The sequence below is a fragment of the Oryctolagus cuniculus genome, chromosome 18 (genome assembly GCF_964237555.1).
Source record: "Oryctolagus cuniculus chromosome 18, mOryCun1.1, whole genome shotgun sequence".
Classification (NCBI taxonomy): domain Eukaryota; kingdom Metazoa; phylum Chordata; class Mammalia; order Lagomorpha; family Leporidae; genus Oryctolagus; species Oryctolagus cuniculus.
The window spans coordinates 1,126,476-1,141,792 of NC_091449.1; the positions used below are offsets into that span (position 1 = coordinate 1,126,476).

The following is a 15,317-nucleotide window of genomic DNA, read 5'->3' on the forward strand; positions in this document are numbered from 1 at the left end:
TGCCTGTTGGCCATTTGGATTTCGGGTTTGGAAAAATGTCTATTGAAGTCCTTGGCCCATCTCTTAAGTGGGTTGTTAGTTTTGTTTTTGTGGAGTTTCTTGATCTCTTTGTAGATTCTGGTTATTAACCCTTTATCTGTTGCATAGTTTGCAAATATTTTTTCCCATTCTGTCAGTTGCCTCTTCACTTTCCTGACTGTTTCTTTTGCAGTACAGAAACTTCTCAATTTGATGCAATCCCAATAGTTGATTTTGGCTTTGACTGCCTGTGCCTCCCGGGTCTTTTCCAGAAACTCTTTTCCTGTGCCAATATCTTGAAGGGTTTCTCCAATGTTCTCTAATAACTTAATGGTGTCAGGACATAGATTTAGGTCTTTAATCCACGTTGAGTGGATTTTTGTGTAAGGTGTAAGGTAGGGGTCTTGCTTCATGATTCTGCACGTGGAAATCCATTTTCCCAGCACCATTTGTTGAATAGACTGTCCTTGCTCCAGGAATTAGTTTTAGATCCTTGATCAAATATAAGTTGGCTGTAGATGTTTGGGTTGATTTCTGGTGTTTCAATTCTGTTCCATTGGTCTATCCATCTGTTTCTGTACCAGTACCGTGCAGGTTTGATTACAACTGCCCTGTAGTATGTCCTGAAGTCTGGTATTGTGATGCCTCCGGCTTTGTTTTTGTTGTACAAGATTGCTTTAGCTATTCAAGGTCTCTTGTGCCTCCATATGAATTTCAGCATCATTTTTTCTAGATCTGAGAAGAATGTGTTTGGAATCTTGATTGGGATTGCATTGAATCTATAAATTGCTTTTGGGAGAATGGACATTTTGATGATGTTGATTATTCCAATCCTTGAGCATGGAAGATTTTTCCATTTTTTGGTATCCTCTTCTATTTCTTTCTTTAAGATTTTGTAATTCTCATCGTAGAGATCTTTAACATCCTTGGTTAAGTTTATTCCAAGGTATTTGGTTGTTTTTGTAGCTATTGTGAATGGGATTGATCTTAGCAGTTCTTTCTCAGTCATGGCATTGCTTGTGTATACAAAGGCTGTTGATTTTTGTGCATTGATTTTATATCCTGCCACTTTGCCAAACTCCTCTATGAGTTCCAATAGTCTCTTAGTAGAGTTCTTTGGATCCTCTAAGTACAGAATCATATCGTCTGCAAGGAGGGATAGTTTGACTACTTCCTTCTTGATTTATATTGCTTTGATTTCTTTTTCTTGTCTGATGGCTCTGGCTAAAACTTCCAGAACTATGTTAAATAGCAGTGGTGAGAGTGGGAATCCCTGCCTGGTGCCAGATTTCAGTGGAAATGCTTCCAACTTTTCCCCATTCAATAGGATGCTGGCCCTGGGTTTTTTATAAATTGCATTGATTATATTGAGGAATGTTCCTTCTATACCCAATTTGCTTAGAGTTTTCATCATGAAAGGGTGTTGAATTTTATCAAATGCTTTCTCTGCATCAATTGAGATAATCATATGGTTTTTCTTTTGCAGTCTGTTAATGTGGTGAATCACATTGATTGATTTGCGAAAGTTGAACCATCCCTGCATACCAGGGATGAATCCCACTTGGTCTGGGTGGATGATTTTCCTGATGTGTCGTTGTACTCTATTGGCCAGAATTTTATTGAGGATTTTTGCGTCTATGTTCATCAGGGATATTGGTCTGTAACTTTCTTTCAGTGCTGCATCTTTCTCTGGCTTAGGGATTAAGGTGATGCTGGCTTCATAGAAAGAATTTGGGAGGATTCCCTCTTTTTCGATTGTTCTGAACAGTTTGAGAAGAAATGGGATTAGTTCTTCTTTAAATGTCTGGTAGAATTCAGCAGTGAATCCATCTGGTCCTGGGCTTTTCTTTGTTGGGAGGGCCTTTATTACGGTTTCAATTTCTGTTTCAGTTATGGGTCTATTTAGGTTTTCGATGTCTTCATGGTTCAATTTTGGTACATTGCATGTGTCCAGGAATCTATCCAATTCTGATAGGTTTTCCTGTTTGCTGGCATACAGGTCCTTGTAGTAATTTCTGATGATTCTTTTTATTTCTGTGGTGTCTGTTGTTATGTTTCCTTTTTCATCTCTGATTTTATTGATTTGGGTCTTTTCTCTTCTTTTTTTAGTTAGTTGGGCCAATGGGGTGTCAATTTTGTTTATTTTTTCAAAAAACCAGCTTCTCGCTTGGCTGATTTTTTGTAGTGTTTTTTGGATTCAGTCCTGTTAATTTCTTCTCTGGTTTTAATTATTTCTCTTCTCCTACTAGATTTGGGTTTGGTTTGCTGCAGTTTTTCTAGGTCCTTGAGGTGCGCTGAAAGTTCATTTATTTGGTACCCTTCCAATTTCTTGATATGGGCACCTATTGCTATATATTTGCCTCTCAATACTGCTTTTGCTGTATCCCATAAGTTTTGATATGTTGTGTTGTTGTCTTCATTTACTTCCAGAAAGTTTTTGATTTCTCTTTTGATTTCTTGAATGACCCAGTGTTCATTCAGGAGCATGTTGTTCAGTCTCCATGTGTTTGCATACTTTCTGGGGTTTCCTGAGTTGCTAATTTCCAGCTTCGTTCCGCTGTGGTCTGAGAAGCTGCATGGTATGATTCAAATTCTTTTAAATTTGCTGAGACTTGCTTTATGTCCTAGTATGTGATCAATCCTGGAGAAGGTTCCATGCACTGCTGAGAAGAATGTGAAGTCTGTAGATGTAGGGTTGAAAGTTCTGTAGATATCTGTTAGATCCATTTGGGCAATAGTGTCAAATAAATCTGCTGTTTCCTTGTTGATCTTCTGTCCGGATGATCTGTCTATTTCTGAGAGTGGAGTATTGAAGTCCCCCAGTACTATTGTATTGGAATCTAAATCTCCCTTTAAGTCCCTTAACATATCTTTTAAATAGACTGGTGCCCTGTAATTAGGTGCATATACATTTATAATAGTTACATCTTCCTGTTGAATTGAACCCTTAATCATTATATAGTGTCCCTCTTTGTCTCTCTTAACAGTTTTTGTATTAAAGTTTATTTTGTCTGATATTAATATGGCTACACCTGCTTTTTTTTGGTTTCTGTTGGCATGGAATATCTTTTTCCAACCTTTCACTTTCAGTCTGCATGCCTCTTTGTTACAGAGATGTGTTTCTTGTAGGCAACAAATAGTTGGGTTGTGTTCTGTGAGCCAGTCAGCCAAACGGTGTCTTTTAACTGAAGAATTCAGACCATTAATGTTCAATGTGACTATTGATGCGTAGTGACTTTGCCCTGCCATTTTCCCGGAAATATTTTCTAGTATATGCTTTGAGCTTCCCATGCTCTTTTACTGGTAGGTGTTCTTCCTTTCCCTTCTTTCATATTGATGGCCGTGTTTCTGTGTTTCTGAGTGTAGCACATCTTTAAGTATCTTTTGCAGGGCCAGACGAGTGGCCACAAAGTCCTTCAATTTCTGTTTGCTATGAAAGGTCTTTATTTCACCTTCATTCACAAATGAGAGCTTGGCAGGATATAATATTCTGGGCTGGCAATTTTTTTCTCTTAGCACCTGTGCTATGTCTCGCCATTCCCTCCTAGCCTGTAGTGTTTCTGATGAGAAGTCAGCTGTGAGTCTGATTGGAGATCCTCTGAGAGTAATCTGACGTTTCTGTCTTACACATTTTAGGATCTTTTCTTTATGTTTCACTGTGGTAAGTTTAATTACCACGTGTCGTGGTGAGGATCTCTTTTGGTCACGTTTATTCGGGGTTCTATGAGCTTCCTGTACTAGGATGTCTCTGTCCTTCTCCAAACCTGGAAAGTTCTCTGCTAGTATCTCACTAAAAAGGCCTTCTAATCCTTTCTCTCTCTCCATGCCTTCAGGAACTCCTAGAACTCGAATGTTGCTTTTTTTAATAGTATCCTGCAGATTCCCAACAATATTTTTTAGATTTCTAATTTCCTCTTCTTTTCTTTGGTTTGACTGTATGTTTTCCTGTGCTCTAAGTCCAATATTCTCTCTTCTGCTTCACCCATTCTGTTTTTAAGGCTCTCTATCGTGTTTGTCATTTGATCTATTGAGCTCTTCATTTCATTTTGATTTCTCTTCACTATCACACTTTCCTGTTCTACTAGTTTCTGAGTTTCATTTTGACTCTTCCTTAAAATTTCATTTTCACGAGAGAGATTTTCAATCTTGTCCAATAAGGATTTCTGTAGTTCAAGGATTTGCTTTTGAAAACTTCTAAATGTTCTTATCATAAATTTTTTGAAATCCGTATCTTGCATTTCTTCTATCTCATCATCTTCATAATCTCGGCTTGGGGTGTTTTGCTTATTTGGAGGCATCATAGTGTCATCGTTGATCTTGTTCCCTCGATTTCTGTGTTTGTTACTCGGCATAGTTAATTCTTCTTTCGTCACTGTGCATTTTTTTAATTTTTATTTTATTTTATACTGTGTCCGTGTTAAGTGGACTGCCTGCTGATGGAGGAGCCTTGGAGGCTTGAGATGGGTGCGGCCTGAGAGCTCTGCCTGGTTCTTCCTGGTTAAGGGTGTGCAAAGTGACACCCTCAGGTTATGCGTGGTAAATCTCTCTCTTTTTATTTATTTATGTATTTTATTTATTCAGGGGGTAAGTAACACCGCACTGCTTCCAGTCTTTGGCTTCTACCCGCAGAGTCCCAGAGTCCTTAGGCTCCTCTGGACTCCCACTGGGTTGCCTAGGCTACTGAATTGTAGTGACTCAGTTCCTTAGCTCTCCCCCATTGATATGTAAATCCAGAGAGGGGGCCTGCTCTTTGTCTCTTGGGAATTCTTCAAGCCTTGCAGCCTTGCAACCTTTGCAAGGTTAGGGGGAAGAGAAACCCCGAAACTTTTTTTTTCCTTCTTTCTGGTAGTGAGTTTGCTGCACTTTCCGGCCCCCCTCTAGATTCTGACCCCCGTTTCCCCACCAATGTCTCGGGTTATTGAGCTCACCTCCCCTTCCAGCGCCGATGTGTGGACTCGGAGCCCTGAACGTCCCAAGTCTCCCCGCTGTTGTCTGTGTGGCATGCACTCCCCTTCGAGCACTGGTGCGCAGACCTTGCTCGGTCCTGCGGCTTGGCTTCCGCGCGGTGGGCGACCTTGTTCTCCCAGTAGGTCCTCTGATTCACGGCCACTGGATCCAGAGGAGTTTCCCCTGCAATATTTTCCTGGTTCTTTTTTCTGAGGCTACCGTAACTCCCCTTTTATTAAACTAAATTTTCCCGAGGCCGGCGCCGTGGCTCACTAGGCTAATCCTCCGCCTAGCGGCACCGGCACACCGGGTTCTAGTCCCGGTCGGGGTGCCGGATTCTGTTCCGGTTGCCCCTCTTCCAGGCCAGCTCTCTGCTGTGGCCAGGGAGTGCAGTGAAGGATGGCCCAGGTGCTTGGGCCCTGCACCCCATGGGAGACCAGGAAAAGCACCTGGCTCCTGGCTCCTGCCATCGGATCAGCGCGGTGCGCCGGCTGCAGCGGCGGCCATTGGAGGGTGAACCAACGGCAAAAGGAAGACCTTTCTCTCTGTCTCTCTCTCTCACTGTCCACTCTGCCTGTCAAAAATAAATAAATAAATAAATAAATAAATAAAGGTAAATTTTCCCAGACTATCAGTGCGCGCCCTCACTATTCCGCCATCTTGGCTCTGCCCCCCTATGAAAGAATCGATTTTCTAACGGGTGTAGAGACTAAAGGTTTGGTATTATTCTCTGAAGGACTGTGGCCTCAATCTGGACAGGATTTTATTTTTTATAATATACCTGCCTATCTAAAGATTTTGTTTATCCTGCTTACAGTCTGTTGAGCAATGGATTTTGTTGAAGTAGCATGTTTCTTCCCTGTGCTTAGCACATTTGTCATCTGTTCATATATTTCCACTTCCAACTTCTTTCCTTTTTCACTTCTGTGAACTTTAATCAATTGCATGGTAGTGCTTGAGAGAAATTTTTGTGTGTTTTATTTGATGGCTAAATTATTGTCTGCATTCTGTCTCTCCCTTCTCCTTTTCCTAGCAAGAGGTCACTCATTCCCAGGGATTTCTCCCTTTAGTTCCGGACAGAGTATTCTTAGCTTGGTGGGAAAAAAGTTTATAGTCATGAAATGCAATAGTAACTTCAAAAGTAAAAATATTCATCCTAGACTCTTCTGCTACCTTGAAGCTCTTTCTTAGTTTTGCAGCTGGTTCTACACTTTCCCAGTCTTCCTTCCTCCTTACCTACCAATGGTTTATTTTCTGGTTCTTTTGTAAGATCCTATTTCTTTGTCCACATCAAGAATAAGAACATTTCTCTAAATTATCTCTTCTAGGTTTTGCTGCCTCCCCACAACACATCCTCTGTCATCACTGGGCCATCTTTCCTGTAAAAGACAAATTTTGGAGATCACATCTCCATCCTGGATACTAGGCTCTGAAGAAAATGACTGTGTACCAGGACAGTGAGGTTGGATTGCTGAAAACATTATACTTCTTGACAAAGGTGACACTGGAGTGCTAACGTGAGCTTCTGCACATAGAGGGATGATGCGTGCTAAGGCAGATAAGAAAGTCCATGTTTATTTCTCAGTCTGATTGTCCATGAGAGCATTTCAGACCTGGAAAGCCCAAACACTGCGGTAAAAAATGTTCTACATGAAGGATCTCTGTGAGTGAGACCCCAGCAGAAAGAAGTGGCCAACAAAGAAGGATGTGCTTTTCTCTAAAGGAGGAGAGAACTTACACTTTGCTTATGGCCTTGTCTAAATACTGACAGAGTTTGTGCACTCCAAAGGCTTTCACAGCCTAGGCAGCTCTTGTCAAGACCCTTGAGTAGTCACTGACATCATACATAAAAGAGTGTTAATTGTTAAATTAACAACACTGTGTATGAACTGCCCATGCAGGACATCTGTCCTCAATGAGTTGTATTTATGAGAGTTAACTGTAAAAATAGTTCACAGTTTTTGTGTGTTTGTTGTATATGTCTGTGCATATTGTTGTAATCTTTACTTAGTATAGAGTTGATCTTCTGTGTGCAAAGTTAATTAAAAATGAATCTTAATGGAGAACCTGACTGGAAAGGGGAAAGAGAGGAGGAGGAGCATGGGAGCAGGGGTGGGAGGGTGGGTTGGTGTTAAGAATAACTATATTCCTAAAATTGTACCTATGAAATTTGTAAACTTAAGGAGCAAATTAATTAATTAAAAAATAAATTTAGTGTTACTTATCATACTAAATTTTGAATTACTCCTCTACATATAAAATGAAGATACTAGGATTCCATACAAATGAAATAATTTAATGTTTTTCTTCATAATACTTTATGTTTTAGTTGGCATGAGCTATTCATGCTTTCAATATTTGCTTTCAAATATTTGCTGTGATAGTGTCATTGTACATTTGGGGCCAATGAAATAAGAGAGAATCTTTGGCTTCACTATTCTAATATACCACTGCAATTAGAATATATAATTAAATGTTGTGATAAATAATTATTTGGTCACCCATACTGTAACTTGAATTTCTGCACTTTCATACAAATACCAGAATAATTGGTTAGTTGGCAAAGGAACATTTAACCAAAACACTACAAATAGACAAGAAAACAATATATCATATAGGAACAAGGTGAATATGGATGAAAAGTCTTAGAAAAATCTGAAATAGCTGTGAGAGAAGATATACTCAACCAGCATCCAAATGCCTCTCAAGAAAATACAAATAATATATTCTTCTAGAAGTCATTACTAAGTGCGAAAAAAAAATGGGTAGAAGTAAGAAATGAACTTAAGCTTCCTTGATGAAACACATTAGCTCCATGTCTTTCCAGGACTTACTGGCTTTGCATGAACTACTGTCCTTGTGACTGCATGCCATCCAGGGCTCTGACCATGGGAATCATCTTTGTCTCTCAGACAGGAGTCGGATTCCTAGGAAACATCCTGCTCCTTCTCTGCTATGGCTTCCTTTCCTGCACTGGACGAGGGATAAAGCACATGGATTTGATTCTCCATAACCTAATTGTAGCCAACTGCTTGGTTCTGCTCTCGAGAGGCATTCCTCAGACCATGGCAGCTTTTGGGCTGAAATATTTCATGGACGATTTTGGATGCAAACTAGTTTTCTATGTTCATAGAGTGGCCAGAGGGGCGTCTCTGAGTGCAACTTCTCTCCTGAGTGGCTTCCAGGCCATCACAATCAGCCTTAGCAGCCCCCAGTGGATGGAGCTCAAGGTCAAAGCCCTCAAATCCATTCGACTTTCCATTCTGCTCTGCTGGACCCTTCACCTGTTGGTGAATAGTATTGTTCCTATGTATATCACAGCAATGAGGGAGAGCAACAACAACACAGAGAAAAGAGATTTAGTTTTCTGCTCTGGCTTAGTAATTGACAAAAGTATATCCTTATTGTATTCCATGATGTTTTCCTTCATTGACGTTTTGTATTTGGTGTTGATGATTTGGGCCAGTGGCTGCATGTTGATCATTTTGTACAGACATAAGCAGAAGGTACTACACATTCACAGCAAAAGCCTCTCTCCCAAATGCTCCCCAGAGACAAGAGCCACCCACAGCATCCTGATGCTAGTGAGCACATTTTTCTGTTGTTATGCACTGTCTTCCTTCTTTACTTTCTATATGACCCTCTTTGATAAACCCAGCTGGTGGCTGGTGAATACCTCTGTCCTTATGGGTTCATCTTTCCCCTGTGTTAGCCCCTTTGTGCTCATCAGCAGAGACCCCCGCGTCTCTAGGCTGTGGTATACGTGTGGCACAAAGATCAATGATTTTCATAAACAGGTCATAGCATGAAAATCCAGCATACTGTCCATGTATCAGTTCACCCTTCCATATTTTATATAGCATTTACATTTGCTAAATCAGTTAGTGGAAAGGATCAAATCAAGACAGACTGAACGTGAATACATAATTATTTCATTTAGCAGATAGCCAGGCATGGAACAAGGAAGGAGGGGCTTCTCATTTCTACTTTGCCCACATCAAATAAGGGTGTTTCTCTTCAGTCTTTGTCCTCCTGTGTCCTTAGCTCCATACAAATTCTAGTAAATCTTCCCTTTACCATTTGCTTCTTTTAAAATCCTCATCTGATGTATTATGATAGTAAAGTCTACTCTCAGTTTTACTTCTTTGATTAAATACCTAAAATGAACTCCAAAATTATAAGACTCCTTCCTTCATTCTGACTCTTTGAGGGGTATCAAAAGACTGTGAATATATTTATGATACAGTTTTCCTTCCCTCATTTGTTGGAGGAATTCTAAGTGATTTGAGATGGAAGAAGTCGCTATCATTGATTCCATAAGCATGTTAAGTTGTATACCCTCAGACAAATTCCGAACACAATTCCACAAGTCCAGCTAGAACAGTATTCTGGAGAAAAATATAGTGGAAGAATATTGTCTTCATTCCTCAAAGGAAAGTTATGTGTAAACCAATTGGAAAACCCAGAGAAAAAGAAGGAAAAGTTTCTCTGGGACTGGGATGACATTTTTGTGAACATGGTTTTTCTTTTTTTTAAGATTTATTTATTTATAAGTTAGAGTTATACAGAGAGAGGAGCAGCAGAGAGAGAGAGAGAGAGAGAGAGAGAGAGAGGTCTTCCATCTGATGGTTCTCTCCCTTCTTGGCCACAAGTGCCATGGCTGCGCTGATCCAAAGCCAGTAGTCAGGAGCTTCGCCCAGGTCTCCCACTTGGGTGCAAGGGCGCAAGTACTTCGGCCATTTTCTACTGCTTTCCCAGTCCATAGCAGAGAGCTGGATCAGAAGTGGAGCAGCTGGGTTTCTGACTGGCACACATATGGGATGCCGGTGCTTCAGGCCAGGGTGTTAACCCATTGCAGCACGTGAACAGGGTCTTTCTAACTGAGATTGTGGACAACAAATTGTGATATAACTGAATGGCACATCACTCTGACAAAGCAGAGGAAAACAATGTGCATCACAAGGTTAAAACTTTTCCAGAAGCTCTCAGGCAAAGATGTTAATTTTGATTCCAGAATGTCAATGTGCAATAAATTGATAAATGAAATCTCCTATGTTTTACAAAATGTTGACACCACTGAAAGCTATTATTTGCATCCAGCTAATTTATCTAGAAATTGAAGAGGCAGGAATAACTAGAAGAATGCAGGTTTGCCTTTTTTTTAAAAGATTTATTTATTTGAAAGTCATTACAGAGACAGCTTCCATCTGCTGGTTAACTTCCCAAATGACCCCAACAATCAGTGCTGGGCCAAGCTGAAGCCAGGAGCTTCTTCCTGGTCTCCTATATGGGTATCATGGACCCAAACACTTGAGTCATCTTCTGCCACTTTTCCCAGGACATTAGCATGGAACTGGAATAGAAGCGAGGCAGCCAGGAGTGAACCAGTGCCCATATGGGATGCTGCTGCTGCAGGTGCTGGCTTTACCTGCTACTCCACACTCTGGCCCCAGAATGTCTGTAATCCATGAAAAAGACCAGGTGAAAGTGAACGATGACATGAGGGCATTAAGGTACAGGGAGCAACAGAGGGAAGTTGAGCACAAAGCAAGGCTGTGTTTCTGGCTGATCTGAGTTTTGTCTCCCAACCAGGATTCTGGTTTATTTCTCAGAAATATGCACAGTCACAGCCTTGAAGAATAAGACAAAGCAAGTGAAAAGGAGAGAACTGCCAGAGTGTTATAAATGGTTCATGGTCAAGTCAATGCCTTTATTTGTTACATCCATATACTCCTTAAGCACCTAAAGTACATAATATATTATTCTTCATGCATGTGATGTATCAGAGAAGTGAAAGACAGCTAGGAAAGAAACTTCCTGTATTGCAGCAATATTGTAATTGAGAATGGGACAGCAGACAAAATGTCAATAACAGATTAATTATGCAGTGTGCTACATGATGAGTGATTGGTCTGGGAGAAGCTGATTATGGGATGGGCAGGGAATGAGAAGATGCATTATTTAAAAATTTATTTGAAAGGTAGTTTTACAGAGAGAGAGAGAAAGAGAGAGAGAGAGAGAAAGGTCTTCCTTCCATTGGTTCACTCTCCAAATAGCCACAACGGCTGTAGCTATGCCGATCAGAAGCCAGGAGCCAGGAGTTTCTTCCTGGTCTCCCATGCGAGTGCAGGGCCCAAGAACTTGGACCATCTTCCACTGCTTTCTGAGGCCATAGCAGAGAGCAGGGTTGGAAGTGGAGCAGCCAGGTCTTGAACTGGAACCCATAGGGGATGCCAGCGTGCAGGCGGCAGCTTTACTGGCTACGCCAGCACTGGCCCCATCCCATCAATCTTGAACATGTGTACTTTTCAAGAACCCTCAGAAAAATATCTCATATAGATATTTATCAGGGTTCCAAAGCTAGAAAAAGAAAAATAGAATTAAATTTTCACACAATATTTCTTACTAGGTTTTCTAAGAAATATCCAATTTCCATAAAAATCGATATCTTACCCAAAAGGAAGATCCACTTATAAAATGACATTTCCTGAAGAGACAGAGTCTGTCATGATTACGGAATACATGTGGACAGGTGAAATAAATGCAGACTCGGCCTGCGAGGTCCACAGAGCTGGGGTGGGGCAATGCATTTTTCAAAAAGGAGCAGCAGAGACAAGTTATGGCAAACGTGTCCATTTTATTAACAATCAAGCTCACCTTTTAAAGGGCAGGCAGCTAATTCAGGGCAACACTAATTCTGTAGGATAGTTCTGACACTGGCACCGCTATGCTTCTCCAATCAGCTTGAAGGTCACTTGGCTACAGTAGCTTTCCAGGAGGTCCTACTGGGTCTGGGCTTCACCCGGGTGCTGTTTCCCTGACTGGTAATTACAAGACCCTTCAACAGGGATGGGAAGGAGGTGGGGGAAATGTGCCTGGTGCTCCTGCCACCTGCAACAGTCAGGCCATCCTGGGAGGTGTGGTGTACCACACCGTCCTTACCCATGCATGGGGGAGGCAGGCAATCCCCCAGCTAGGCACAGAATCACCCAGAGTGACAGTGCTGTCATGATTATGGAATGTGCGGGGACAAGTGAATTAAAGACGGGCCAGTATGAAGTCAACTCTTTCTAGGAAATAACTATCATTTCACTTGGAGCTGCCATGACCGTGTCTAAATGGGGACTTGTGTTTGCCTCAGGAGAAACCATGTGCAGCAATCATGTGAGGGCACAGCCAAAAGATGTGGTAAACCAGGAAGCTTTCCCTCAACAGGCACCAAACCCACTGCCGCCTTGAACTCGGACTTCCAACCACCAGAGTTGGTGCAGAAGGTGCTCTTCTTTGTCCAGTCTCTCACCCAGGCCTAGAAAAAGGCCTAGACCTAGACCAGGTTGCCCCAGATGCCACCTGGGACAGAAATCAGAGAATAGAATAGGAGGAGCTAGCACAGGGATTTTCATTAAGTAGCACCAAAGAATGACTTTTGGGGTGGAAATGCATCACCAACTCTGCCCCAATTACTTGCTGGGACTGTCTAAACTGCCTACAGCCTCTCACAGATCTTTCTCATTTCCACACTACTTCTTGCACTGTTCCAGAATCTTGCCTTTGTTAGCTGAGATTTCAAGTTCTTGCACAAGACCTGGAGTTTTTCCATAACAGTGTTCAGCAAGAAGTTGCCAAGTGCAGCGTGAATGCCCAGATGGTGAAGCCCAGTGCCTAGGAGCCATAGTGGTCAAGTTCAGCATCTCCCAGGCATGTCTGGAGCTGACATGAACTTTGACCTTAAGGCTCAACTCAGGGAACTGTAGATCATGGTGGTTGGAAATCAAAGTTGGTGGTGGTCGGAAAGGGATCATATTCTTTGTTCCTGTTCCTCAACTGAAACCTCCAGAAAATCCAAGTCCAGCTGGTATGTGAACTGGGGAAAACTTCAGTGGGAAGAGTATTGTCTTCATTCCTCAAGGGTGAGTTTTGCCTGAGCCAACTGGAAAAACCTAGAGAAAAAGAAGCAGAAGCTTCCCTGGGGCCACACTCCTTGCCCTCCTTGCAGACGTGAGTTTCCTGAGTGAAATAATGGACCACAAGATCCACGTGTGATTGGATGGCAGCTAGCTTGCAAAGTTGTCTGAACAAAGCAAGATAGAACAGTGTGCAAAACAAGGCTGAAATTTTTCTGGTGTCTGTAAGATGTTAATTTTGAATTCCCAGAGTTTCAATCGCCAAAACATGACTAATTAATGTATCATTCACATTTTTTTAAGAATGCAAACTGTTGATATCACAGAAAGCTGTTATTCTAAACTAGTTAATTTATCCAGAGATAGATGAGGCAAGAATGAAAAAGAGAATGCATTTTGTAATACATGAAAGAGACTGGTGCTGTGGCATAGTGGGTAAAGCCACCACCTGCAGTTCTGGCATCCCATATGGGTGCTGGTGTGAGTCCCGGCTGCTCCACTTCTGATCCAGCTCTCTGCCATGGCCTGGGAAAGCAATGGAGGATGGCCCAAGTCCTTGGGCCCCTGCACCCATATGAAGGACCATGGGGAGGCTCCTGATCCTGGCTTTGTATCAGTAGCACTTACAGACACTACAAAGTGAATGAAGTGTGTCCCAGACCTTACTGGTCTTCCCATCCGTGTGATCTCTGTGACTGCTGTACCAAAAATCTTTTCTTGCCGCTCTTTCAGGCATTGGGCCTGGAGACCCTGAATGGATCCTAGGCCCAGGATTCTGAATCCAACTTGGGGGTTCCATGGAGTGGTTCCTGCTATTAGCAAACAATGGAATGGATTGTAGAAGTTTGTTCCTGGAATAGGAACATGTGTATGCAGGTGGTTCCAGGTGAGGCTGTGTTGCTTCAGGGAACTTCAAGTCTCCTTTCCTAATAGAACAGAGGGCAGAACTGTTCTGGAGATGATGGAGGCAAAGGGAGGTTTGGTGCAGAGAAGGGAGGTGGCCTGACCCAGGTCTCATAGGCTCTTTACACCTGAGTGTGGAGAACAGCCTTTGCGAGTGAAGAGACAGCAAGATGAGGGAGGAGACTACTGCAGTAATCCAGAGAGTCTTTCTTTTTTTTTTTTTTTTTGAATTTATTTGACAGGTAAAGTTATAGACAGTGAGAGAGAGAGAGAGAGAGAGAGAGAGAGAGAGAGAAAACAGAAAGGTCTTCACTCCCCAAATGGCCACTATGGCCAGAGCTGCTCTGATCTGAAACCAGGAGCCAGGTGCTTCTTCCCAGTCTCCCATGTGGGTGCAGGGCCCAAGCACTTGTGCCATCCTCCACTGCCTTCCTGGGCCACAGCAGAGAGCTGGATTGGAAGAGGAGCAGCCGGGTCTAGAACCCGGCAGCCATATGGGATGCCGGCACCGCAGGCAGAGGATTAACCAAGTGAGCCATGGCGCCGGCTCCCAGATGAGTCTTGATGGTGTGAACCATTGTAGTAGCTGTGGAAGTGGTAGAAATGGTTGCATTCTGGCTCATAATTTTGTATAGGTCTGCTCTGATTTTCTACTTTTGCGAATGAGAGAGAAAAAGGGGATGACTGAAAGATTTTTGCATTCATTAGTTGGAGTATAGAAGCTCCATCTCCTGGGATGAGAAAGTAACTAATAGGAATAATTTTCACTGGGAACATCATAAGTTTATTTTGGGCATATTAAAGATATGAGGTATTTGAGGATGAGTAGAGGTATCAAGGGTGGAGGGATAGACACATCAATCTGCAATTTAGGTGTGGGGTTCAGGACTGAGACATCTTCTAAGAGCAGCTGATAGTGCATGGGCCAGTATGGAGCTGTTGGTCTTAGTTCAGACGGTTAACAATAACATATATACTGTTGGTTTAAACAACAAAAATGTGTTTCTCACAGTTTGGAAGCTGGGAAGCCCAAGACCAAGGTGTCAGAGTTTTGGTTTGTGGTAAGAGCTCCTTTCCTGGCTTGCAATAGCTACTTTCCTGTATACTCACATGGTCTTTCCTGGGAGGGATCCTGTGGATAGAGCAAGATTTTTTTTTCTTCTTAAAAAGGTGCTAATCCCATAATGAGGGTCTCATTTTCTTTTTAAAATATTTATTATTTATTTATTTGAAAGGCAGAGAGAGAGAGGAAGAGAGGAAGAAAGGAAGAAAGAGGTAGAGAGAGAGAGAGAGAGAGAAATTGATCTTCCATCTCCTGGTTCACTCCTCAAACATCAGGGCTAGTCTAAGCAGAAGCCAAGAGCCAGGAACACCATCCTGATCTCCTGCATGGGTGACAGGTCCAAGTACTTGGATCATCTCCTGATTTTTCAGGCCCATTAGCAGATCAGATGCAAAGCATCTGGACTGAAACCTACACTCTGGCGAGGGATGTTGACATCGCAAGCAGCAGCTTAACCCACTGCAACACAGTGTCAGTCCGAG

General features: G+C 42.2%; 1 protein-coding gene and 1 long non-coding RNA gene across 4 annotated transcripts in view; both read left to right on the forward strand.

Moving 5' to 3' along the window:
• Nucleotides 1–15,317, forward strand: part of LOC103345282 (uncharacterized) — a 38,043-nt gene that overhangs the window by 5,697 nt on the left and 17,029 nt on the right. Inside the window, exons 1-2 of one of the 3 annotated variants that reach the window (XR_011384291.1) lie at nt 10,922–14,014; nt 14,785–14,833. This is a non-coding gene — a long non-coding RNA (uncharacterized lncRNA). Of the gene's footprint in view, nt 1–6,293; nt 6,464–10,921; nt 14,015–14,080; nt 14,834–15,317 lie in introns of those variants that run through there. The other 2 variants (XR_011384292.1, XR_007915390.2) reach the window with 2 other exon arrangements.
• On the forward strand, nt 7,833–8,774 carry ORYCUNV1R1652 (vomeronasal 1 receptor oryCunV1R1652). Its single transcript, NM_001167333.1, has one exon. It carries the CDS (start codon nt 7,833–7,835, stop codon nt 8,772–8,774), a length of 942 nt encoding a protein of 313 aa, NP_001160805.1.